Genomic DNA, 25,206 nt, shown 5'->3' on the forward strand with positions numbered 1-25,206 from the left:
CCTCTGGACCCACCAGTTCCTGGAGCGGAATAAGTCACTCTACAAGCCCCCATGCCTTGTGCCAGGCCTGATACATGCCAGGCCTGTCCGCGTGCCTCGTGCCAGACTTGTCCCATTGGTTGGTCCTTGAAGCTTTTCTGTGCCTCAAAACGCTGCCACTGCCATGTTGCCTGTCTGCCATGTGTCTGCAGACCTGCCTCTTGTTTCACAGGCTTCATGTTCCCTGCCTGTCCTGCCCTGACCTGTGTCTTCTGCTGCCTCTGCCCCTGGATTCCCTCCCGCCCTGCCCTGCCCTGCCCCACCCCGCCCTGCCCTGCCCCACCCCGCCCTGCCCTGCCCTGCCCTGGCCTGTGTCTCCTGTTCCCTGTATGCCTACTGTGTCTGCGTGGTTGCCTGTTTCTGGTTTTGTCCATGTTCCTGTCCATGCATCCATGCCTGTCTGTTACTGTGGTGAAGTGCCTATGACCATGCCCCTTGTGTGTTTTCTTCCTTTACCTGTCTCTGTTGTAATGAACATACTTGCCCCTGTCCCTGTGCCCAATCCCCATGTTTTTCCTGCTTCTGCTCCTGGTTGTTGTCCTGTCCTGTCTGCTCCTGTTGCCCTGGTTTCTGTGTCTGCTTTTGTTCCAGTGCCTGTTCCTCGTCGTACCTGTTTCTGCTCCTGTGTCTCATTTAGGTCCTGTCCCTGGTCCGTGTCTTGCCCTTTCTGTTCCTGTTGGTGTCTCGTCCTAGTCCTGTTTTATTTTTGGTTTTGGTGATGCCTATTTTTGTGCGCCCCGGTGTTGCATTCTTTGGGGTAGGGTACTGTCATGATCAGTCCCTCCCAGTTTCCGTGTTCCATGTTTTCCCTAGTTTGTATTTTTGAGTTCCATTCCATAGTTTCATTTTCTCCGCCCCTCGTTTGATTTTCAACACCTCTCCCTCGTTTAGCTGATTGTATTCTAACCTTTTTCTCCGGCAGCAAGTTCTTCTGTTCCCCGTTGCACAACATTTATTATAAATGCATTAAATTGTCTATTTAGAAATGAGTTTTGCTAGTAAATATGTGAATTGTATTTTAGCCATGCAAAAGTGAACATGTGGAAGTGTATGCATTTGATTACAATAAAACATGGTTGTAAAATATCTATTTCTTTTATCATAAGAACAAAAGACATTTTGCACAGAGGGCTTCAAACCAAAGGTTTCATATTCTCCATAACAATTCAGCAAATTTACCATTGTGCTATAAACCTTTCTTGACTTGTTTATTTTCAACACACTGTATCATTACCAAGACAACAAGCACTAATTCATCACTTTAGTCATTCTAGTGTTAAGAACATTGAGGGCAGGTGGCAAGTGTTTAAAGGAGATGACAGCTTAGGCAGGGCTGTTATGATCAGTGTACTCACAATTGCATCCTAAGGCACTAAAAGCTAAATTCATCCACAGGTATGTCTCTAGGTCATTGTGTAGTTGGGGCGGCTACATAGTTTGAGCAAATACTCGGTTTGGGCGGTTTGGGCACGGTTGTATGCTACATTATTACAATGGCCGGGACAATGCTATACAGCAAGTATAGCAACCCTCAGGGTATAGCATGCTAGGATGATTGACCAGTTTACCGTGTTTGATTGACTCAGAAATGTGGGGCAAGATTCAAAACTACACAACAGAAGCCTGTTTCCTTCTGGCTCTATCCTTTTAGCTGTGCTGCTATAGCTAGATCTGCTGGAGTCCATCCTTGCACATTCTAGTTCCCTAAATTACACACCCTCATACCTGGACATGCCTAATAATCTATTCTCTTTTTCTGCCGAGGTACACCTACCCCTGATGTCGTGACGTTACTGAGCCTCAGCCCACCCCAGCTGCCATGGCTGCTCCACATGCTGATGTCCTTTCCTGTAGCCCACCACACTGCCACCACAACCAACTACTTCTCCGTTGCCCTTGATGGACGTTCTCATGTGGGATGAGTTTCGGACATGAGCACACACACATTGGGACAGGTCTAGGACTTTTACAAAACTGGACTAAACTTTAAATGCTTTCATTATGTTTTCATTTTATTATTATTTATTTATTTTTCTCTTAAAATTGTTACTATTGTGGTGAACGTTGTCGGCCAGAAAATCCCCCCCCCCCCCCCCCCTTTGACTCATGATTCCTCTCAAGGTTTCTTCCTCATGCTCTAGGGAGTCTTTCCTTGACACTGTCACCCTTGGCTAACTCACTAGTGGCTTGGACTTGGACATTTGTAAAGCTGCTTTGTGACAACATCTGTTGTAAAATGCGCTATATAAATACATTTGATTTGATTTTTTATTTGAAACTGAATGAAATAATGCTAAGATCAAGCTAGCAAAATAAGTAAATTTTTATTGAAGACATGATCATTGAGTAACATATACTTTCATACGATTGTCAAAATCTAATTGTAAAGTGAAGCATCACACTGAATTAGCCATCGGGTGTTCAGGAAAGATACACATTTGACAGAACAATCTTATAAATCAAACAAACTCCATGCCACTTGGCATGTCTCTCAGTGTCTGACTTTTAGTGTGTGTTTTTCACCTGCAACTTGCATCCTGGAGCCACTGTGTGTTTCTGTTTTGGCACACAACTAGATGTCATCCATGTACTGAAGATGGAAATGGTACATATGCAATGTAATTTATTCAATCAGTTGGACTTTTTACAGTGTAATTTCTCAATGTGTATATACAGTTAGATATTACATGCATTTATAACTTGTTATTGTCATTGTCATTGTTGTCAAAATTGTTGTCATTGACAGGCAGGAATTATTACAACCAAACACGCACAAACACACATACAGACATGCACACACCCACTGAACAAGGAAATGGTTTGAATAATTTGGAAACCATAAAGCCCTCCCTCCTCCTTGGTGTGATATCCTATACATTTAAAAGGTTACTCTTTTCTTTACACAGCCACAAACAAACTCTGGCTATAAAATCCCTGAAGTTCAATGTTTTGTGAGGACTTCAGTGAAGGTATGTGCTTCATTTTCATTTTTTAAAAGCTTATTTTGTAGCTATCTTGTAGTGAATATAGTGTTCATTGTTCATAGATTGTTCAATGATGGTGAATTGATGAGTACATATAAACAATGCCTTCATGATCTAAAGGCCATCACAATCTACCATTGCTGATGTTCTTTACTCACATTCACTATTAGAAGGTCATCCACTCTCACTGATGATAATAAATGTACTGTAGTAAAGAAGTAGCAAAATGTATCACTGTACTCCATAAGGGGTATATATATATAATGTTGTTACGACCTCATCTAGGGGCCATAGCAAGTAAAAGGAATGATGATAACAGCACCTGTTAAAAAAAGAATCAGAATCACAAATGGTAATCTCTTTTGTTTATTAGTGTATAAATAAAGAAGTAATTTTTTACAAACAAACACACTGGTACAATTTGCTTTGGAAGTGATACAAACAAGACCCACACTAATGAAGGAAAATGCACACTAAATAATCCTAACAAAAAGAAACATAAAGACTGCCCTAATTACCTAACACATAATCAGGAGACTACCCTAATTACCCAACACATAAACAGAGACACAACTCACATCCAACAAAAATACCACCAGTATCCAACGCCAAAGTACTATACAATCTATACATATGTAAAACAGCAACCAAAGTTGGTGGTGGTGAGGGGGGGGGTCTCTCTTTTCTTCTGCCACTGAGAGGGGCCAGTAAACCTGAAGAGGAAGGGAGCAGAGTCAAGGTCACAAAGGGAGAGGAAACCTTGCATGGAATCTGGAATAAACAAGGAGAAAAGAAACAGACACGCAACACATGAACATACACATGAACATAAACACAATCATAACAATATATATAAATATATATAACATTCTTTTACCTTTATGCTCGTTTCCTCTACCAAAGTCCTGGGAGCTTGAGGGTTCTGTGGACATTCCTAACTGTTCCCACAACTGTATTCATCTGACCGGAGATCTCGGATATTGTTACTAGGAACTGCTAGAGCCACTCTTCCAGTTTGGGGGTCACAGCCCATAGTTCTTTGATTACCACAGGAACATTATTGCCTTCACCTCCCACATATTTTAAAGCTCTTCTCTCAGCCCTTGGTATTTGTCAAGCTTTTTGCATTCCTTGTCTCTGATGATGCAATCACTTGGGCTTGCTACATCTACATCTATCACTACAGCCTTCTTCTGCTCCAGTTGGTTATCCATTGCCATTTTGTCAGTCTGGATCTGGATGTCCCATAAGCTCTTAGCTCTCTGATTCTCCACCTCCTTTAGGGGTTTGTTCCACTTTGAGGTTCCACCTCAGAACTTCCAGCCTGTACTTGTCACAAATGTTTCTGTATACTATGCCTGCCACTTGGTTATGGTGTACCATGTAAAGTCTGCTGCTAGCATCTTGCATCCTGCTGTTATGTGCTGGATTGTCTCAGGGGCCTCTTTGCACAGCCTGCATCTGGGGTCCTGCCTAGTGTGGTAGATCCCAACCTCTTCAGAGCTTGTTCCTGTGCTGTCATAATTAGTGCCTCTGTGCTGTCTTTCATTTAATCCTTTTTCAGCCATTGGTAGGATTTCTCCATATCAGCCACTTCCACTATTTTCTGTTGGTACATACCACGCAGGGTTTATCCTCCCATGATGGTTCCTGCTCATCCTCATTCCCATCCTCCTTAGCTTTCTGCTGCCTGAGATACTCTCTAAGCACTTCATCACTTGGTGTCATCTTCCTGGCATACTCTTGGATCTTTGATATTTTATCCTGGATAGTGACACTGATGTTCACTAATCTTCAGACCCCTTCTGCTTTGTGTATAGTCTCAGAGTGCTGAATTTAGGATGAAACCCTCCATGCATTGATGACAGTGGTTTTCATTTCCTCCTTTAGCCAGCTGATTACACGAGTGGGGTATCTGATGACTGGTAGAGCATAGGTGTTGATAACATGGATCTATCTTGTTCTTCCCATTTAGCTGACTTGTCAGTACTTGTCTCACTCTTTGTAAATATTTGGGTGCTTTCTTTGTGGCTTCTGCATGGTTTCCATTTGCTTGTGCAATTCCAAGGTGCCTGTAGCTGCCCCCAACATCTACTTTGTTGCTTTCTGGTAGTACACTCCCCTCAGTTCTGATTACCTTCCCTCTACTTGTAACTATCCAACTACACTTATTCAGTCTGAATGACATTCTGATGTAATTACTCTATATCCTGGTGAGATGGATTAGCGAGTCAATGTCTCATTCAATTCTGGCATAAAGATTGATCTCATCCATGTAAAGGAGGTGGCTAAAGTTTGCTCTATTTTGTAGCCAGCATTTGTAGCTACTCTTGGAGATTATTTCCTTGAGGGGGTTCAGGCCTATTCAGATCAGCAGCAGGGACAGGGCATCTCCTTGGTAAATATCACATTTGATGGTGGCTTGTGCTCCTGAAGTCTGAAGTTGGCCTCTAGTGTTGTCTTCCACAGCCCCACTGAGTTCTTGATCAAGGCTCTTAGTGTCTGTTTATGTTATACAGCCTCAGGACTTCCAGGATCCATGTATGAGGCACTGATTTTCTTGTAGTAAATCCATGTGGTGCACAAGTAGGTCTGTCTGGTCTTACAGTCTCTGGATGGAACTGCTCCTTTCTGGGGGTCCTTCTGTTCTCATGCTGTTATCCTGCCACCGAGAGTCCTTAAACACTGCATAACAATGGTCCAAAGTATGTATGAAAACATCTGGTGGAATACATGACATGTTGATAGACAATCACCCTCATCTTTTTAAGGTTTGCCCAGTTTTTTAAGGTAATTTAACACTGAAGACTGCACAATCCTGGAGATATATATATATATATATATATATATATATATATATATATATATATATATATATATATATATATATATATATATATATATATATATATATTTAATGACTGTTTAATGTGTTCACAAAATTATGTTCCTCTGTTTTCAGACTTGTGCCTTTTACCACATCTCCCCTTTTGTCTCTGATGGGCCACAAACAAAGGTGTTGTTTAAGATTCTTATTTTGCTTTGAAGCAAATAATGATTTTACACTAACTCATAAAACAGCATTTAAGGTACCATCTAATACATTCAATCTATGTTTAATGTCTACATGTTGTTGTGAAAATACTTGCATTTTGAATGTCTGAATGCTTAAAGTCTAAACGGTGTCAAGTTTTCCACACTTTTTTCAGGACAAAGTTAATAAGCTATATTGACATTTCCCCAGAGTTGTCAAGTCTAACTCCTTTTCTCCTCAAGGACCCACACTAGCTCCTCATGAGATGCTAAATAGCATTACTATGTCTGATCCCCATCATAATAATCAAGTCCATCATAACTTTATTATTATTATTATTATTATTATTATTATTATTAACCTTTATTTAACCAGGATACTTCTTATTGAAATCTCTCTTACAAGGGAGTTCTGGCCAAGACAGGCAGCAACACAACTGACAGGGTTACAGAGATATATATCTTCAGATATATAGCCAAGAAAAACAACACTATCATCAGCATTCAAGCCAAACAGAGATACTAAAAATCAGTGAAAACAACTACACCTAAATGTGCTTGCCTCCAAATCTTTAAAAATGAAACTCTTCCAAGGAGACCAGCTGCTGGAGATTAAAGCAATTTTTAAACTGATTCCAGGAAGCAAGTACAGCATACTTAAACACCCCCTTCCTCAGCTTAGTACAGACTGATAGCATGAAAACCTCCTGAGAGCGAAGACTGTGACCTCCCCTAATGTTCTATTTTCTGAAAAATGTAGATCTGTAAATAAAATGGAAGCAGTCCAAGAATAGCCTTTGATATAAAAACATTCCTATGTTTTAGCCGACGGATGGATGACACTGACCATCTACCTCGAAAAGAAAAAGAGAAATGGTGAGTAAGAGCTCTACAATTTCAAGACTTGTTTCTAAAGTAAAAATTGATTTTCAACTTCTTTTTTTTTTTTTACAGTTTGTTGAATGTGGGGCTTAAAAGAGAGATAATCATGAATTATCATCCCTAAGAACTTGTACTGAGTTATCTTGAAGCCATGAAAAGTGGTACTAGAAGGAAGGTTTAGTCTATTTATTTTTTCTTTAGAAAACATCAGGAACTTTGTATTATCAACATTCAAAATGAGTTTCAAGTCACACGATTTACATTCAGTTTACCCGTGCCACATTACATTTACATTTACGACATTTGACAGAAGCTCTTATCCAGAGTAACTTACAAAAGTGCTTTGTTATTTACTCATAGAATGTATCATAGCCTGTACAGTTGGCTAGAGTTCAAGATACCATTGAACTAGACTAGTATTGAAATACAGGAATCATTGCTGATGCCTAGAAATGCAAAATGCCTATAAGCTCTATCTCAGACAATGATAAGTGCAATAACAAACAATATCAAAGCATACATGCTAGAGTTTTGGTTACCAAACTGGTGCAGGATCAGTGGTCATTCCAAATATTCCAAAAATAGATAAGTCTTCAGAATGTGTTTGAAGACTGCAAGGGACTGTGCTGCCCAGACCAGACAGACAGAGCAAGTTTGTTCCACCATCTGGGGGCCAGGACAGAGAATAGTTTTGATGCTTGTCTACCATGAGACTTGAAGCATGGTGTTTCAAGCAGAGCCATACCTGAGGCTCGAATTACTCAAGGTATAGATCAGGCTAGTCCATTTTTGGCTTTGTACATGAATATCAGTGTGTGCACTTTGGAAGGTTGAAGACCACTCATGCTGCTGCATTCTGAACCTTACATTTTTCAGCATTAAAAAATATTTAGAGCTAACAAAGACAATATATCACAGTGTCATTGAGATAAAGGTAGAATTTTGTCATTGAGATAGGCCTATAGTCTAAAATGGTTGATTCTCCACCTTTCACCAGGGAAAGAACAAAAGCAAATATTAAAAAGATATGTAAATATTTTGACCAATAGGGTTAATACATAAAATAAATATAAGTGGACCCAAGCCCAATCCTTGGGGTACGCCCTTAGATAGGTGTTGGTATAATATCAGCTGCTAGCCTAAGAAAGTAAGGCTCCAAGTCATCAGGACCTGCTGATTTTCTTGTATATAAAAGTGGAGGGCTTTGTGCACCTCAATCACAGTAACCAGATTAAAACTAAAGGTAGCATGATTGTAAGAACCAACAATAAGAGATCTCTCATGATTGATTTTGTAAGAATTGAACAAAGAACTGGAGGTAATAAAATGTTAAAACAATTAAACATTTCTACCTTCTGAGTAATTTTATTAGATTCCTTAACAGTATATGAAGGAAGCCCTACTATTTTTATTTCCATGTTATAAATTTAATACTCTTCAAACATTTCCAGGGATTGATCACATGGACTCGGGTGGGAGTGTGCTTGGTGCCCTTGTTGCTGTCGCTTCTCGCCAGATCTTTTATTTTTTGCTGCTATGTTTTTCTTTCACGGATCATAATTTGATTACATTTTTTTTTTGGTTTATGTTCTGTGTGGGTGCATCTCAACCTTACCTGCATTCTTACTGCGAGCCCTCTCCCTACTAACCTTCACTTTGGCTGCTTCTTTTTTGGGTTAGTTTTTAAATGCTCTTTAAAGTTGTTGGCTGCCAGCACTTGGATATGTTTGGTTGCAATGTGTGTTCTTGCTGTTCTTGGGCTGGTTGTTGATTGGTATAGCAGGATGTCTAACGTAGTATGGTAAATAGGTCCGAGTCGACTGGCCAGGGCTTTTTCTACCGATGTGGACTGGTTCTCTGTCAATAAATATCTGCCATGATCTTTTCTGGTTGTATGCAGTGTCTTTTTTTCTATTTTTTGCATTCTATTTGGTGGCTGGCCTACCTGCCTATCACTACTGGGCTATGCTGCTCCAATACATGCCATTACAACTCCGCAGCTTCTGTTCCTGCTATCGCCTGGACTCTTCCACCTACATGCTACTTGGCATTACTTGCTGTAGCCATAATTATTTGGCTAAGCCCAGAGTCCAGGAAAAGGTGGTGGTCTGGCTGCTGTCTATAACAACACTCTTAATGTCTCTGCCTGTACCTTTCATGAGGTCTCCTCATTTGAATATTTGGTGTTGAAGCTAACTGTTTCCTTACCAGTACTGTTTTTGTTAATCTACCAGCCTCCCAGTACATCTTCAGACTTTCTGTCAGAATTCAATGAACTTGCTACTCTGGCCAGTGCAATGTGTTCAGCGATGGTTGTGCTAGGGGACTTTAATATCCATGTTGACACTGATTGTTCATTTTCAGTTGAATTCCTATCTGTGCTTGACTATTTTTCTCTGACTCAACATGTTGATTTTCCAACCCACTCTCATGGTCGCACATTAGAGTGAATCTGCTCTTCTGGTTTAGATATTACTTCTCTTGGTGGATCGTTACTTGGCATCTCTGATGATAAACTTATTGAACCCACTGTTAGCATCTCAGTCACTCGGCCATGCACTTAATCTCTCATCTCTTTCCGTAATATCAAAGCTGTTGACCCTCTCACTTTCTCTGCTCACCTCTACTTCTCTCCCCTGATGTCAGTTTCAAAACTGTCCTTTTCTCATGATATTTTCTCTGTATATAACATTTCCATGAAAAGGTAGCACCTGTGAAGTCCAGGCAGGTTCCCTGTGGTTGTTCTGCTCCACCCTGAAAACCAAAGGTCGGCACCTTAAGCGCCTCTATAAGAGAACTTGTCTCACTGGTCATAAAGTAGCCTATTCCGACCATATGCTTAATTATAGGTCAGCTCTAAATACTGCCCGCTCACACTTTACTTCCTCTGTTATCAATAGTCCCGGACATAAGCCCCAAACTCTCTTTTTCACTATTAATAAGCTCCTCCAGCCTCCATTTTTCTTTCCATCTGGAATTATTGAACAATGTGAAGGTTTCCTTAGATTCTTTAATTTAAAAATAACCAAAATAAACCAGTTTTTCCCCCTGCTCTCCCTACATCCGATTATGGGGACAACCTTCTCACCTCTGCCGCTGAGCAATCTTCTGCCTTCTCGCTCACCCAACCTTCCCTAATGTCTGAGATTACCTTAGGTTATGTTCCTTCACCTCTCAAAACCTCAGCTCTCACTCCCATTCTTAAAAAACCTGGACTAAATGCTGCACTTCTTGATAATTACCAGCCCTTTTCCAATCTCCCCTTTCTGGCCAAGGTTTTAGAAATAGTTGTAGCTTCTCAACTGCAGTCTTTCTTAAATACACCGGCTCTATTTGAAACTTTTCAATCTGGTTTCTGTCCCATGGACAGCACTGAGACAGCCCTCTTACATGTTCTAAATGATCTTCTCTCTGCTGATTCTGGTGAGCTGAGTATTCTCCTCCTTCTAGATTTAAATGCCGTATTTAATACAATTAACCATAACATGCTCATTGCCTACCTCTCAACCATTGGCATTACTAACTTGGTTCTTGAATGGTTCTCTTTCTATATTTCTAATAGAACACATTATGTTGTTTTATGTTGTTTTAGGTAAACTGCTACCATCACTCAAGGTGTTCCCCAGGGATCTGTCATTGACCCTCTACTTTTCATTATCTATATGATACCCCTTGGTCAGATTCTCCACAGGCATGGTGCTTCATTTCCACTGTTATGCAGATGACACTAACATCTATATTAACACCAAGGCTAACACTACCCTACCACCTCCTGTTTTATTATCCTGTATCCAAGATCTCAAGCAGTGGATGAGCATAAACCTCTTAAAACACAATTCTGATAAAATGGAATTTCTACTTATTGGCCTGAAGTCCAAAATATAAAAATTCTCCAATCTTAAATTAAATCTGGATGGTATGTTGATCAGTTCCTCATCCACGGTTAGGATCCTTGGCATACTCTTTGACTCCTCTCTCTCTCTTTTGAACCCCATGTCAAGTCTCTGGTCAAAAGATTTTTCAGCTCCTTAATATTGCTAGGATTAGGCCCATGCTCTCCACACACGATGCTGGGACCTTGGTTCACGCCTTCATCACCTCCCATCTTGATTACTGTAATTCTCTCCTCATTGGCATCCCTAACAAAACCATCCGCTCCAATATGTCCAAAACTCAGCAGCAAGAATCCTCCTTCATATAAGGAAATCAGTCCACATCACTCCTAGTCTACATCAGCTACACTGGCTCCCCATCCCTGAACACATTCAGTTCAAAATCCTCCTTCTTACATACAAAGCTCTGCACGGTCTTGCACCTCCCTATCTAGCTCAATTCTTACACCCGTACACTTTGTTCCTCTAACGCAGATCTCCTCTCCATCCCCAAGTTTAGAATGGTGTCTGTAGTAGGCAGATCCTTTAGTGTCATGGCCCCAAAACTATGGAACATTTGAACTTAGTCTCTCCATCTCTGCTCCACACTCTCCTCCTTCAAATCTCAACTTAAAACAAATCTCTTTTCCCAACACTTTTCATAACCTATTTTCTTATCCATATTTGTTAATTATTGTGTTTTGTCAATTTGTGTCAATTTTATTTCCTTATTATTCTTTTTCATTTATTATTATTTTTCCCCCACTATCATTGTAAAGTGACCCTGTGTCTGTGAAAGGCACTATATAAATGGAATAATATCAATGTTCTCACATTCAAAGTCAAACAGATCATGAAGAATGCTTGTTCCATAAAACTTTTAAAATGTCATGCTTTAGAATAATGCATGGCATGGTTTTGGGAATTTTTGTGTCTCTAACCATAGCAATAATGCAGTGGTCACTGATATCATTAACAAATACTGAAGCAAACATGTATTTATGGGGATCATTTGTTAGTTTTAGATCAATTGATTAATGATTTTCCAGGACATTTTAGATTAGGTCTTGTAGGACTATCAACAATCTGAAAGAGATTTAGGGAGTCACATTATTGAATATTAAGTTATTTATCTGCATTTAGTAGTTTATATTAAAATAGTCTGGTTTGTAAGCGGGTCCTAAGATTTCATCCTTCTGTATCAATTGATGTTCTGTGATGTCTCATGTAAACAGGAAATCAAGCCAGTGAGGCTGTAATTTACAAGCTGTAAATTCAAGGATTAAAAATCAGGTCCAGCCAGGATCTTAAACCAGGATTACAATTTAAAGATGCCAGCATCTCAGCCAAAGAAAGAAAAAAAGCATTTTTCTTTATTGTGAATAGTTTTGGGTCCATCAAAGAGGCAACAACACATCTGCTTTGAGAGGTGTATGTCTAAGTGGTCCAGACAAGCAGATCAATCCAGATCCTCCAGAGTCACTGAAACTATGTCCACTCTGAATAATCCAAAACAGGAATTAGTAAAGATGAATGATTTCAGGAGGCACACAAAGCACTGTCCATTTTCTGCAAGCGGGACTAACCAGCTTTGTAATGAACTGATTACTAATTTTACTGCATCAGCACAATGAATTAAAATACTGTGATGGATACAAAATGGTGATAGTGTACAAACAACACACAATCAAATGTTGTTGTTTTTTTTTCGAAGACAACAAATAGCATTCAACAATAACATTAATGTGGATGTGTATCTTTCTTCCATTGGCATATCAGGAACAATATTAGACTAATATATTCCTACCTAACAGGCAACATTTCCCTATCGGTAAACACAGATCGCCCCCTGCACCTGTTGTTCAAAAGGTTTCCTGAAGGATCTGGACTTGTACTACTTCTCTTCATTATTTTATAACACTGAATAAGTCAGGTCAGAATTCCCATTGCTACAGGCACTATATAAATGAGGCTTACAACCACTTCTAAATATCCTACTGTGAAGTTCAATTCCGCCCTCACTTCTGAGGCCTACATTAGAGACACATCAGGAACACGTTATGTGTAATAATGTATGTGACAGTTTGTCATTAACTCACGCTGCTTTTTTCATCTTTGTAATGTGACACTCTGGCCATTACGCGTACTGAGTGATGCCAAAACTCTGGTTCATGCCTTAATTTTTCCCCCCACATTGATTATTGTAACTCTTTTTATGGTCTCCCTACCAAACACATAAACAAACTACAGTTTATCCAAAATTATTATTATTATTATTATTATATCTATGAGTAACCATGCCATGTTGTCCCAGCTCAACAAAACTTCAATCATATATACTGAACAAAAACTTTCACAACAGTGAAAGACTCTTTAATAAGGGCTGGTGTTATAGATGACTTAGCTAGATTAGGTTCTTACCTGTTTTACCTGTTATTGTGTGGTGTGTGTGTAGCAGTGAAGTGAGAATTGGCAACTCTCTGAATGAGTCTGAGAGTCAACATGTGGCCAACAGGAGAGCAACTGTTCAACAGTGTCTTCAGGAGCACAATATATTCTGCAGTGTGGTAAATCAGACTCTTAAATATATTCCTCAGTTTTATACAATATACTACTGTTCTGTGCTACACTATTATGATTTTGCTACATATATTTAAGCATATTGCCATCTTTATTCAAACCAACATAATAGAAGTTAAATATAAGCATCTATAAATAAATATAAAACATGATTAGTGGTTTTGCAGGGACACACATGGGGACTGTTAAGATTTAAGATAAGTGTGGGCGGGATATGTCTGTAGCCCATGCAGCTCATAGGGTGTCCACACTGGAGCGCCGACCAATGACATTATGACATTTTCCTCAGATCTGTACAATATCTGTACATATCTCATAACACTGACCATCAGTTTTCCATCTGTGAATGTACCTGGTCTTCAAGAAACCTGTGCTACAAAGACTGTGTGAAGCTCATGGGCTTACAGGGGGTCTCCCAGATGTGTGGTGGGTTTAGGGTGTGTGTTTCAATGACTGCAGGATGAGGTGCCCAACATTGCTCTGGCGGCCACTGGTGGTGGGGAGAGAGCTATGATTGGACTGCTGGGATCACTGAGCCAGCTGAGTGAAGAGAGACTGCTGGACTGCATCATGTATCTCGGTGGCGACTCTGGATCTACGTGGTACTCATACTGAATATATAGCTATTCTAACTTTTTAATTATGTCCACACATAGAGCAGCACCTCACATGCTCATCCTGAATATGGCACATCATTAATTTTTTATAAAAAAAATCACATACACAAAATGCACATACACAAATATGAATTAAATGTAGACATTCAACAAAAAAAACCAAATCAATTCAGTAACATCTCTTTTCTTGATGGGGGTATCCAAATATATGAGAATTCCAGACATTTATTTTTTAATGTAAACATTGTGTTTCTCTCTGACCTCTGAAGGTGCATGGCATCAGTGTACAAAGAACCAGACTGGTCCAACCAAATGGAGACAGTCAAACAAAACATCATCAAAAGGCTCAATCAAGGCAAAATCACCTGCTCTGAACAATACAAAATGCTAGCAAAAATGTGTGAAAAGGACAACTTCAATGTAACCGATATCTGGGCAATATTCATTGTGTCTGATATAGTGAAAGAGGTAAGAACAGTGTCCACAGAGCCAGTAGTCAGAACACATTTTTCATATTTTATTTTTACAGACTACATTTTTAAGAGATAATTTATTCTTGACATAGTGTAGTTTCTGGTAAAAACCCACCAAAATAAAATTTAATGTGCAATACTTAGTACACTTTCTAAATTGTATTATTTAAATTTGTACTATATTTAAAGTAGGTATTTACCTGGAAACAAATACCACAAGGATATGATGACTGGTCACTGTTAAACATTACATGTCAGTGAGTAACTAAATGTAACGGCCCGAGTACAGAACGGCGAGGGGCAGGAACGCGCAGGCTCCAGTGACGTGGATAAACATTTATTACCATACAAACACAATGGCACTCAAACGTATTACAAACAAAGAACATGAAATGGTTAACATTAAACAGACACGATAAACAAGAATACATCTTACATTAACATGTTACATTCACACATTATGCCAACAACCGACAACACTGCAAACAATGACAAGAGTTTAAATACACAAAAGACTAACACAATACAGGTGTGTGCAGGTGTGGCTACGAACATGACCCTCCCACTGCACGCGGCGGGCCAAACCACGTGCTCACGGAAGACGAGCGTTCTGTGACAAAACCCCCTCCCAAGGGTGCACGGCTCCCGACGCGTCCGTCCAATGAACGCGAATCCCCGGGTGCCTTGTACAAGTAAAACACAAAAAGGCAATGCTGGGTGCCCACCCATAACCAGGCGGACCAGGTGCCGTCAGCAAAGGAGACCTTGCAGCGCGAGGGAGAAAGGCAGCATCCCTGCCTCCCTCAGGATAATCCAGTACGCTCCTAACAACGTTGAGTCTGCAAACACATAATAGCGCCCACACACAAACATAAGGCGCTGTGACATGGTGCCCCTCGGTCCTCCTCAGGCCTCCCCCAAGAAATTCCTGGGAGTGTTCCCCTCCGCTTCCGGAGAAGACCCGAACAGCGGTTGCAGTCCTCTCCCAAAAGTCCTGGGATCCAGGCAGCAGTGCGGGGGATGCCTACGCACCTCCCGCTAGGAAGTCCATTTTTAGCTGCAGGGTCTCCCTTGCTGGAGGCACCTGGCCTGCCTGGTACTGGGTGGGCACTGCTCTGCTGTGTTTGTGTTTATGTGTACATGACACCCAGAGGTTCGCGTTCATTGGACGGACGCGTTGGGAACCACGCCCCTTGGAAGGGAGTTCTGTCACGGAACGCTTACCTCCCGCGACTCACGGGGTTTGGCCCGCCACGTGACTTGGGAGGATATTTGTTTGTGGCCACGCCTGCACACACCTGCACCTTGTCTTGTCTGTGTATTTAAACCTGTGTCTATGTGTGCAGTGCATTGGTCATTGTTAGTGTAGTGTAACTATATGTATCAAGTCTTATCTGTTTGTTTAATATCATGTTAAATGTTAAAAGTCGTTAGTGTTTAGTGTGCTCATGGTCATTGTTTGTGTTTTCACGTGAGTGCCACATTTGTCCTTTATGCTGTGATTGAATAAATGTTCGTCCATGTCGAGGAAGTCTGTGCGTCCTGTCCCACGCCCTTCGGCACTCAGGCTACCATGTTACATTAAAATGTCAAGAGTAAACTAAAATGATATAGAAACAACACCACATGGTGTTAAGAGTCATGGGCAGAGTTGAGAGCTATTATTACTATTATTATTATTATTATTATTATTATTATTATTATTATTATTATTATTATATACAGATTGCACATACATTTTTGTCCATCAGATATTTTGTGAAATATACACTTCTGAAGTCTGAATTTTCATTTTAAACATATTTACAATATTACATTTACCATAAATGATTCTTTATTACATGTAATCAAAAATCATGGTAGATTTATTATCATTTACTTAATTAAATATGTATACACAAAAACTGCAGTCTGTAATCCCTTTGCAGATTGATGATCATGTACTCACAGAACAGAGGGGACAGAACACCAACAACCCATATCCCATCTATACAGTGATTGACAAGAAGTGCAAACATAATACACTGAATAGAGGTATTTTTTGCACTTGTGTGTGTGTGTGTGTGTGTGTGTGTGTGTGTGTGTGTGTGTGAGTGAATATGTGCACGAGTATGATAGTATGAAATGTTTATAGACACTTTATATATGCTCTGTTTATAGACACTTGGTTTGAGATTACTCCACATGAGTGCGGCTACTCCCAGACTGGAGCCTTTGTGGATTCCAAATCTTTTGGAAGTCAGTTTGAGAAAGGGGCAAAAACTAAGGAACAGCCTGAGATTGACATGATGTACCTACAAGGTAATACCTGAAAAAGGGGGCGGGGTTTAGCCTTCACGGCCCTATGCTTTTTATGACTTTGGTCATTTGGTCTTTGAATCCTCAAGACCAAATGAAGCCCTCCAAACATACCTGCTGCACTTTCCTCTGTGGAGTGAGATTTATACCAAAACACTTTGTGTATAAACCTTCAAAATTCCTAGAATGAAGGTGATATTTTTTCTATAATTGTTATTTATAAAAACATATATTCTTTATAGTTTGATATAAAGACTCTACAGAAGAAACTCGCTGACTGTCAGATTTACCACCTGACTTACCTTGCTGAGTGGTACACCATGTCTGTTAATACTTAGGAATTAGGATTAGGAATTCATGATGTTTCTTCCCCTTAAAGCATTATAGCTGCTCTTCTTTTGACCAGTTTTTAGCTAGTAGAAGAACCTTATACACATCTCACGACTGCATTGTGCCAGGCACAGAGCATTGTTATAGGTTGATTGGGATTATCACAGTTACTGTTGTAAAATACACACCATAAAAACTGTTCAATCAGGATGTGATGTAGCCATGTGATTTTATGTCTTTAGTTTCAGTGGTAAATATGTCAGTGTAAATACTAACCTGGACTAAATGCAAGACTCCTTCACCAGACTCCTCCGTCACTTAACCAGACTCCCCCTACACTTAAACAATGCATGGGAGCCTGGCTTTCTCTGTGCTAAATCTTCTGAATTTATTTCTGTTAATTACTTTTTTATTTTTGCAGGTCTGTGTGGTAGTGCACTAGCTGATGTGGAAGAGATAAGAAACCGGATACGTAAACAAATACTACACTTTTTCACACGTATGGAAAAGTGCCTGATATCAAAAATATAAATAAGTGTTCAATTCTCAAAACTCAAGAAAACTAACTGTAAAAAAAAGTCAATGTGACTCTGTTTCTATTAGTGATTAGCAATATTAGCAATCCAGAACAAACTTTTAAAGTTTTGTCTTTTTTTTCATTTCCTGTCTATCAGAGATGAAATCCACTTTCACCACTTTACAAGGACCACATATGGAGGAAGGTTACCAGGTGTTGTGCAACCTTCTGGAGATGAATATCAGTTTCCACAAAGGAAATGACCCTTCAATTTATGTAACCAACATGAATGAACTACTGGAAGGTTTTGTTCACCTAAATATTCCATAATATAAAGAACAGTACATGCATTATTTAAACTCTTAATATTTGAAATAATAAATAAGTACTTTAATGGGAATCCAGTTTTTCTACTGACACAATATTCAGAATAGCTGTTTCCTTTATAATAAGGTATTATTATTTCTTCATTATTATAGTATCGGTTTAAAGGAGCATTTAAAAATGCTACAAAAACGTTTTTCTCTTTAGGAAAGCATGATAAAGATGGACAAAAGGTCAAAATTGAGGATTCAATCACAGAAGAGACCGTAAAGAAGCACACCCTGAGTGTCTGTCATTCTTTCTTTGACTGGTTCCCAGAGCTGAAGGGTGAGTAGTGGCTCAGAGATGTGTGTTACTGATGGATTTTCAGAACAATGACCCTGTCATTTTAGTGAGCTATTGTTTATACAGGTTTGAAGAAGCAGGACATGACAAACAGATCTAGAACCTTGGATCAGCCAGTGACTTCTGCTGGTATTGTATTTCTTCTACATGTACATGGCAGGAAGTGCAGCTAAAACACATATCTTGCTTTTATTTAACATTCAGTTAGCATGTGTCATGATTAAGTAGGACATTAATTAAGCCATCCATTAGTCATCATTAAGTAGGACACTAATGAAACATTCCATTAGTCATCATTAAGAAGGACATTAATTAAACCAGGCACTGGTCATTATTAAGAAGGACATTAATTAAACTAGCCATTAGTCATCATTAAGTAGGACACTAAGTAAACCAATTATTACTCATCAGCAACTGACATGGTACTATAGATTTATTAAACATGGATCATGTCAGTTCAAAACAAAATGGTGGCAGCTCTGTCCAGATGTGATGTGGGTTATAGGGTCTTGTCCCCCAAGAGGTAAATCATTAGGACTTGTCCTGGAGTGATTCTATACATTCTAAAAGTTTTTTTCCCCCTAGTTTCCAGTGGTAATCTCTATTAAAACTGGTAATCGATTCCTTTTGAAAGCCAGAAGTGAATTAATCTGTTTATTTTACCTTGTCAGATTTTTGGAAAGTCATTGTTAAGTGCATAGAGAAAGTTTCTCAGTGGGACTGGGGAACAAAATACAACTTTCTCTACAAGATGAAAGGTAGGAAATAAAAATCTCAGAGTATTCTATTTTGGTTATGAAACCAATTCAGTTTTGTTTCTATATGGTGGAATATAATGTTTCTTATTGTATGATTAATGAAAAGTTTCAGTGGTTAGCATGTATCTTTATGTACTTACAGTCAACACCTGTCCTTATGTTCACCTGTGTCTCACCTTCCCCTAAACTTTCTGTATTTTTGTTTTCCTACCTTGGTTCATCAGTCATTGTATTTTAGTTTTTGATACCTTCCTAGTTTGATTGTCTATTTTTGCTCGTTTCTCTTCCGTTGTTTAGTCTGTATCTGTCTTTATGTTATCAGGTTTCATTTCTTTTAGTACTATCTTACTGACTATCAATCACATTAATGACAATAATACTGCATTACATATCAGAAACACTTCTTCATTGGTTAGTCTGTTCCTTCCTTTATGTAATCTGGTTATGTGATTACCCTTCAGAAACACTTCTCTATTGGTTAGTCTGTGTATGTTTATGCAGTCTGGTTATGTGATTACCCTTCAGAAACACTTCTCTATTGGTTAGTCTGTGTATGTTTATGCAGTCTGGTTATGTGATTACCCTTCAGAAACACTTCTCTATTGGTTAGTCTGTGTATGTTTATGCAGTCTGGTTATGTGATTACCCTTCAGAAACACTTCTCTATTGGTTAGTCTGTGTATGTTTATGCAGTCTGGTTATGTGATTACCCTTCAGAAACACTTCTCTATTGGTTAGTCTGTGTATGTTTATGCAGTCTGGTAATGTGATTACCCTTCAGAAACTTTGCTAATTCCAGCACTTGGATCCTGCCCCACTTTCCTTTGTGTCCTAATTTATAATGAGTGATAAACATTTAATGACCTACTGCTAATTTAAATTTCATCAATATAGTGTTTGTTGTTACATCATGATTAACAATTTTTAGACTACCAGCAGCAATATATACACAAAATAGAATCCACGTCTTCTTTCCAGACTTTGAACTAATACAAAAGTGGGTTTTTTTGAATGGTAAAACCTCAGTTGACTGCAATTAATCTGACTGTTTCACTGTTTGACAGCCTCTCTATTGAGAGTCCACAGTACGTCTGCCTCAGTTAGTAACTCGCATTTTGTGATGTTCTCCATTGGTTCACCTATGGAGTTATTTTAATCTTTCATCTGAGAGATCTTAATTTAAGATTCATCCAACCACTTTAGTAATGCATCCACATTGATTTGTAGTCCAACATTGCTACCATTGCTCTCTGTCATATCTACTTGAGACTCACCATCACCTTACTGACTTGTTTTATTTTCTCCAATTACTTCAACCATTGTTGCATAGTAGCCAATAAACATAACTCCTTAACTCTATTAGTAATCACATTAGCGCAAATTACAACAGGCTCTGCTAGTTTAGTTTGTTTCCCACTAGCAATGCTAACTTTCTTGGTATCCTGCTTGGCCACACTTGTTTTAGAATTATTAGATGGTGCCATCGGTTCTCAAGCATTTCATAATTTGAAGTGGCAATGTAAAACCCAAGTCTGATATCTGCTTTATAAAAGTTTAAATGATAAATTTTGTGGTTATTGGGTAGACTTTTCAGATCTGTTTCTAGCCTTCCCTCTGGCCTAAGAGTCTTATATTAGTCTTACATGAATATTCACATTTCTTATTTTCTAGTGTCTAACGTGTTCTTTCTAAACATGGCATCACATTTATTTATTGTCCTATCCAATTTATTTATTGCTCTAGACAATCTACTCTAGACAATTCATTGTTCTAGACACATACTCACCCACACATACACACTTTGGACATTCTAACAACATTCTAAACATCCTAGAAAACTTTAATTCCTAATGCAAGAGAAGCAATAGAAAAGGAAATTGTACAAAATACCTGAACAACTAATGAAATCTTATATAATGAGTATTGTTTGTCTTTCATTAACAGTTGATGATGTTCACCCCAGCGTCCTTAAGTCAGAGAAAAGACACTATGAGGACACTGGTCTGTTAATCAACTCACCCTATTTATCCATACTGCGAAAGGAAAGAAACGTTGACCTCATCATTTCCCTTGATTTTAATTCTGGAGTTCAATTTGAGGTAACACAACACAAACAGGCACATACACACACATAACCTGTAATAACAAAGATTCCCAACACTCAAGAAAACTCTTCTTGGCTAACTATGGGTCTGGGTACAACTGTTTTTCTTACAATAATTGGACTAGTGTGAGTTTACCACGCTGTGATGAACTGGTGTCCTGTTCTGGGTCGAATCCTGCCTTGTGATGTTCTACTGCTCTGTTCTGGGTCAGTTCCTGTCCTCTGCTGCTGAGTCCCCCCCACACCTGAACTGGAATAAGTGGTTTAGAAGATTAATCAACATCTCCAATGTAGCTCATTTTGAAGTATTTAAGAAGCAGTTTAGTTACAGAGACAGAAAAATTTGATTTTCATGCAAGACTTCTTCCTCGTTTAACTTACTGGCTGACCAGCTGGCCAAGCTAATAGCACAACTGTACAGAAATTTGCAAACAGACCTTAGAAATGTTAGATAGAAAACACTAAATCTATCATCCCTGCACGATTCTTGCCAAATACAATCCCACAAGCTGGAAAGAATAATAGATTTTACCAATGCTTGTGTCGTCTTTAAGATTGTAGAGTTTAAGTTGTGAGGGTTCATCAAATCTTCCTTGAGAGGCAGTTTTGTTGTTCCATTTAGGAATATATATATATTGTCAGTCAGCTTTCTCAAATTACACAAATGCTTTGCCAGCAGAGGTTCATAGTTCTCTACATCTTACCCAGCATGTCTCCATTAGCTTTCTATTTATGTACTTTCTGTTTATATTCCTTCCACTGCATGTGACCATGCCCCCCTGATAGCAGTGTCCCTCGCTTCACCTGTTAGTAGTTGCTTAGTTCCAATCATTGCATATATAAATACCCCTTTGTTAGCACTAGTCTTGTTTGCTTATTGTTTGTGGATACCTTTGTCACCTCTTTTGTGACTGCTGTTGTGAATTTATGAATGCCTTTGTAGATGTGCCTTTCTATTGCCGTTTGTGTGTATGTTGTGTATTTGAATGTGTCTTGCGTGTTTGCCTCAGGGACTGCAGCTAATAATAAGACAGCTGAATATTGCTGGTGCATTTGCTTTACAATGATGAATGTGGACTGTCCCTGATAAAAATGAAATCAAACAAAAAAAACTGATTGTGACCAAATCTTGTTTGTTACTTTGACAAGACTAATTCATGCTATATAAATTGCGATTCCAGACTATTGAGAGCCTACTGAAATCCCACTGATGTCCACATGAGTCATGTGAGCTAATTCACCAGCACTTATATAGCTGGCTAGTCATGTGATGACAATATTTTAGTGTTTTATAATAGTGTAGTAGGCAATGTGTTCTAGCAAGCATAATGTAATCACCTTTTGTGGGTGAGCATTTGTAAATGGCATGTGAATGCATATTCAGAGATCTTTGCATTCTTTGAGGCAAATGTGTAGGAATTTATTTAAGAATAAATATATAAAGCAATATCACAAACTTCTTTTAACTGTGCTTAATTTTTTTATGGTTTAAATGATACCTTTTATTGTAGTCATGCACACATGCACACACAGCTAATTAAGAGCATTCCCTCTTATAGACAGTGGATCAAGCTGCTCAAATGTGTAAAGATCTTCAGATTCCGTTCCCTACAGTTGAACACCCAGAGAATATTGAAGAACCAGAGGACTTCTATGTGTTTAAGGACAACCCCAATGCTCCAGTTGTGATTCACATGCCTCTTTTTAATGCTATGAACTGTAAAGGTAACTATAATATACAGTAAACAAACATTCAGAAGTGTAACTAGCTTCACTGTGCATGCAAGATACGAGCACAAACCACATCTTCCTCAAACCCTGAAATGAAGTAACAAAGAGAGCAGTGTTATACATGATCAATGTCTGTTTCCTCAGGTGAAGTTAAGATGTGCGAAACCAAATACACGACCTTTCAGTTGGCTTACAGTGATGAAATGATCAGTAATCTTTTGGAGAAAGCTGGTTTAAATATCAAAAACACAAAGGAGAAACTCCTGAAGGAGATTGAAGAAGTCATTCAAAGAAAGAAGAATTAGACAAGAAACCCATGACCAGGTTGAACATGATTTTGAAGAATGTGAAAGTAGATACAATTGTAAATGGATATTCAACAAGACATGTTAATCAATCAACACGTGATCATAAACATGTTGTGCCTGATTAAATCGATTATGTTTGAATTCTTTTCTGGTTTCTCTTTCACCATAAGCTCTAGGATAAGGTATTCAACTTATTGTTGGTACAGGGAATTCAATTTATTATTGCTTTTAAGTAACTAACATATATGAATACTACTAAACAATCAAATCTTTCATGTATGGATATTTAGGTGCATATGTATTGCTTTAGAATTCTAGAACATTTGTCTCCAACTCCCTCAACTGAGCAACAGAGTTGCTTCAGTTTAATTGATTATAGAGGAGCAGAGTTGTTTAGTTAAATTGATTTAAAAAATATTGTGTGTTAAATCTTTGCTGCATTTGTGATGGTTTATTATCATAAATAAAACAAAAAAAACAACAAAGTGCACAGTGTCAGCACAGTGTCAATCATAAATAAAGTGCACAATATACAGACCTTAATGAATTATGTAACACTACAAATGTACATGATCACAGATATGGAATGGAAGGTTCACAGTTGAAAATAAAAAGTAAAATTTAATGAGCAATTGTGTGTTCTGCTGTTCTGTTGTATCTTTAAAAAAGAAATTAACAGAATAGAATATGAGAATGTGTGTGTGTGTGTGTGAGAGAGAGAGAGAGAGTTTGGTAATTACTGTCTTCGTTATTTATTTCAAAACATTCAGCTGTATTACTAAAGTTGCTGTAAGTCATTATTTCAGTGATTCTTATTCACATTATGAAACAGTCCTTATACTGACACCTAGTGGCCTGGATGCATCAGAGACGCTACTAAATTTATTTTAAACATGGGGGGGGGGGCTCTGTGGAGCTTAGACTGCTTCATTTGGGGGCAACAAAGTCATCTGATTCTTCATCTCATGTTATTTAATTATTTAATAATTTATTTTATATATATATATATGTATATATATATATATATATATATAAATAATTACTTATTTATATATATATATATATAAATAATTACTTATTATTTATATATATATATATATATATAAATAAGTAATTATATATATATATATATATATATATATATATAATTATTTATATATATATATAAATATATATATATAAATATTTACTTATTTATATATATATATATATATAAATAAGTAATTATTTATATATATATATAAAAATAATAAGTAATTATTTATATATATATATTTATATTTATATATATATATATAAATAATTAATTATTTATATATATATATAAATATAAATATATATATATAAATAATTACTTATTATTTTTATATATATATAAATAATTACTTATTATTTATATATATATAATAAATAATTACTATATATATATATATATATATATATATATATATATATAGTAATTATTTATTATATATATATATAAATAATTACTTATTATTTATATATATATAATAAATAATTACTATATATATATATATATATATAGTAATTATTTATTATATATATATATATAAATAATAAGTAATTATTTATATATATATATTTATATTTATATATATATATAAATAATTAATTATTTATATATATATATATAAATAAGTAAATATTTATATATATATATAAATATAAATATATATATATAAATAATTACTTATTATTTATATATATATATATATATATAATAAATAATTACTATATATATATATATATATATATATATATATATACATACACACACACACACACAGGTGTGAAAAAATGTTTGCCCCTTCCTGATATCTTTTTTTTTTTTTTTGCATGTTTGTCACACTTAAATGTTTCAGATCATCAAACAAATTTAAATATTAGACAAAGATAACACAAGTAGAGAAAAATGCAGTTTTTAAATGAAGGTTTTTAATTATTAGGGGAAAAAATCAAAACCTACATGGCCCTGTGTGAAAAAGTGATT

At 37.4% G+C, this 25,206-nt stretch overlaps 1 protein-coding gene across 1 annotated transcript; it reads left to right on the plus strand.

The window, feature by feature from the left end:
• The first annotated feature begins 1,212 nt into the window (after positions 1–1,212).
• Positions 1,213–23,789, plus strand: LOC113589461 (cytosolic phospholipase A2 gamma-like). The gene is made up of 16 exons (XM_081716737.1): positions 1,213–3,008; positions 5,986–6,039; positions 6,882–6,932; positions 13,266–13,377; positions 13,850–13,992; positions 14,277–14,475; positions 16,409–16,514; positions 16,641–16,781; positions 17,530–17,607; positions 17,783–17,929; positions 18,157–18,276; positions 18,361–18,423; positions 18,966–19,052; positions 20,997–21,151; positions 22,716–22,881; positions 23,032–23,789. Exons 2-16 carry the CDS (start codon positions 6,023–6,025, stop codon positions 23,190–23,192), a joined length of 1,746 nt encoding a protein of 581 aa, XP_081572863.1. The 5' UTR covers positions 1,213–3,008; positions 5,986–6,022; the 3' UTR covers positions 23,193–23,789.
• Positions 23,790–25,206: the final 1,417 nt, after the last annotated feature.

Source organism: Electrophorus electricus, chromosome 6, assembly GCF_041902795.1.
Source record: "Electrophorus electricus isolate QZ-2024a chromosome 6, ASM4190279v1, whole genome shotgun sequence".
Taxonomy (NCBI): Eukaryota; Metazoa; Chordata; class Actinopteri; order Gymnotiformes; family Gymnotidae; genus Electrophorus; species Electrophorus electricus.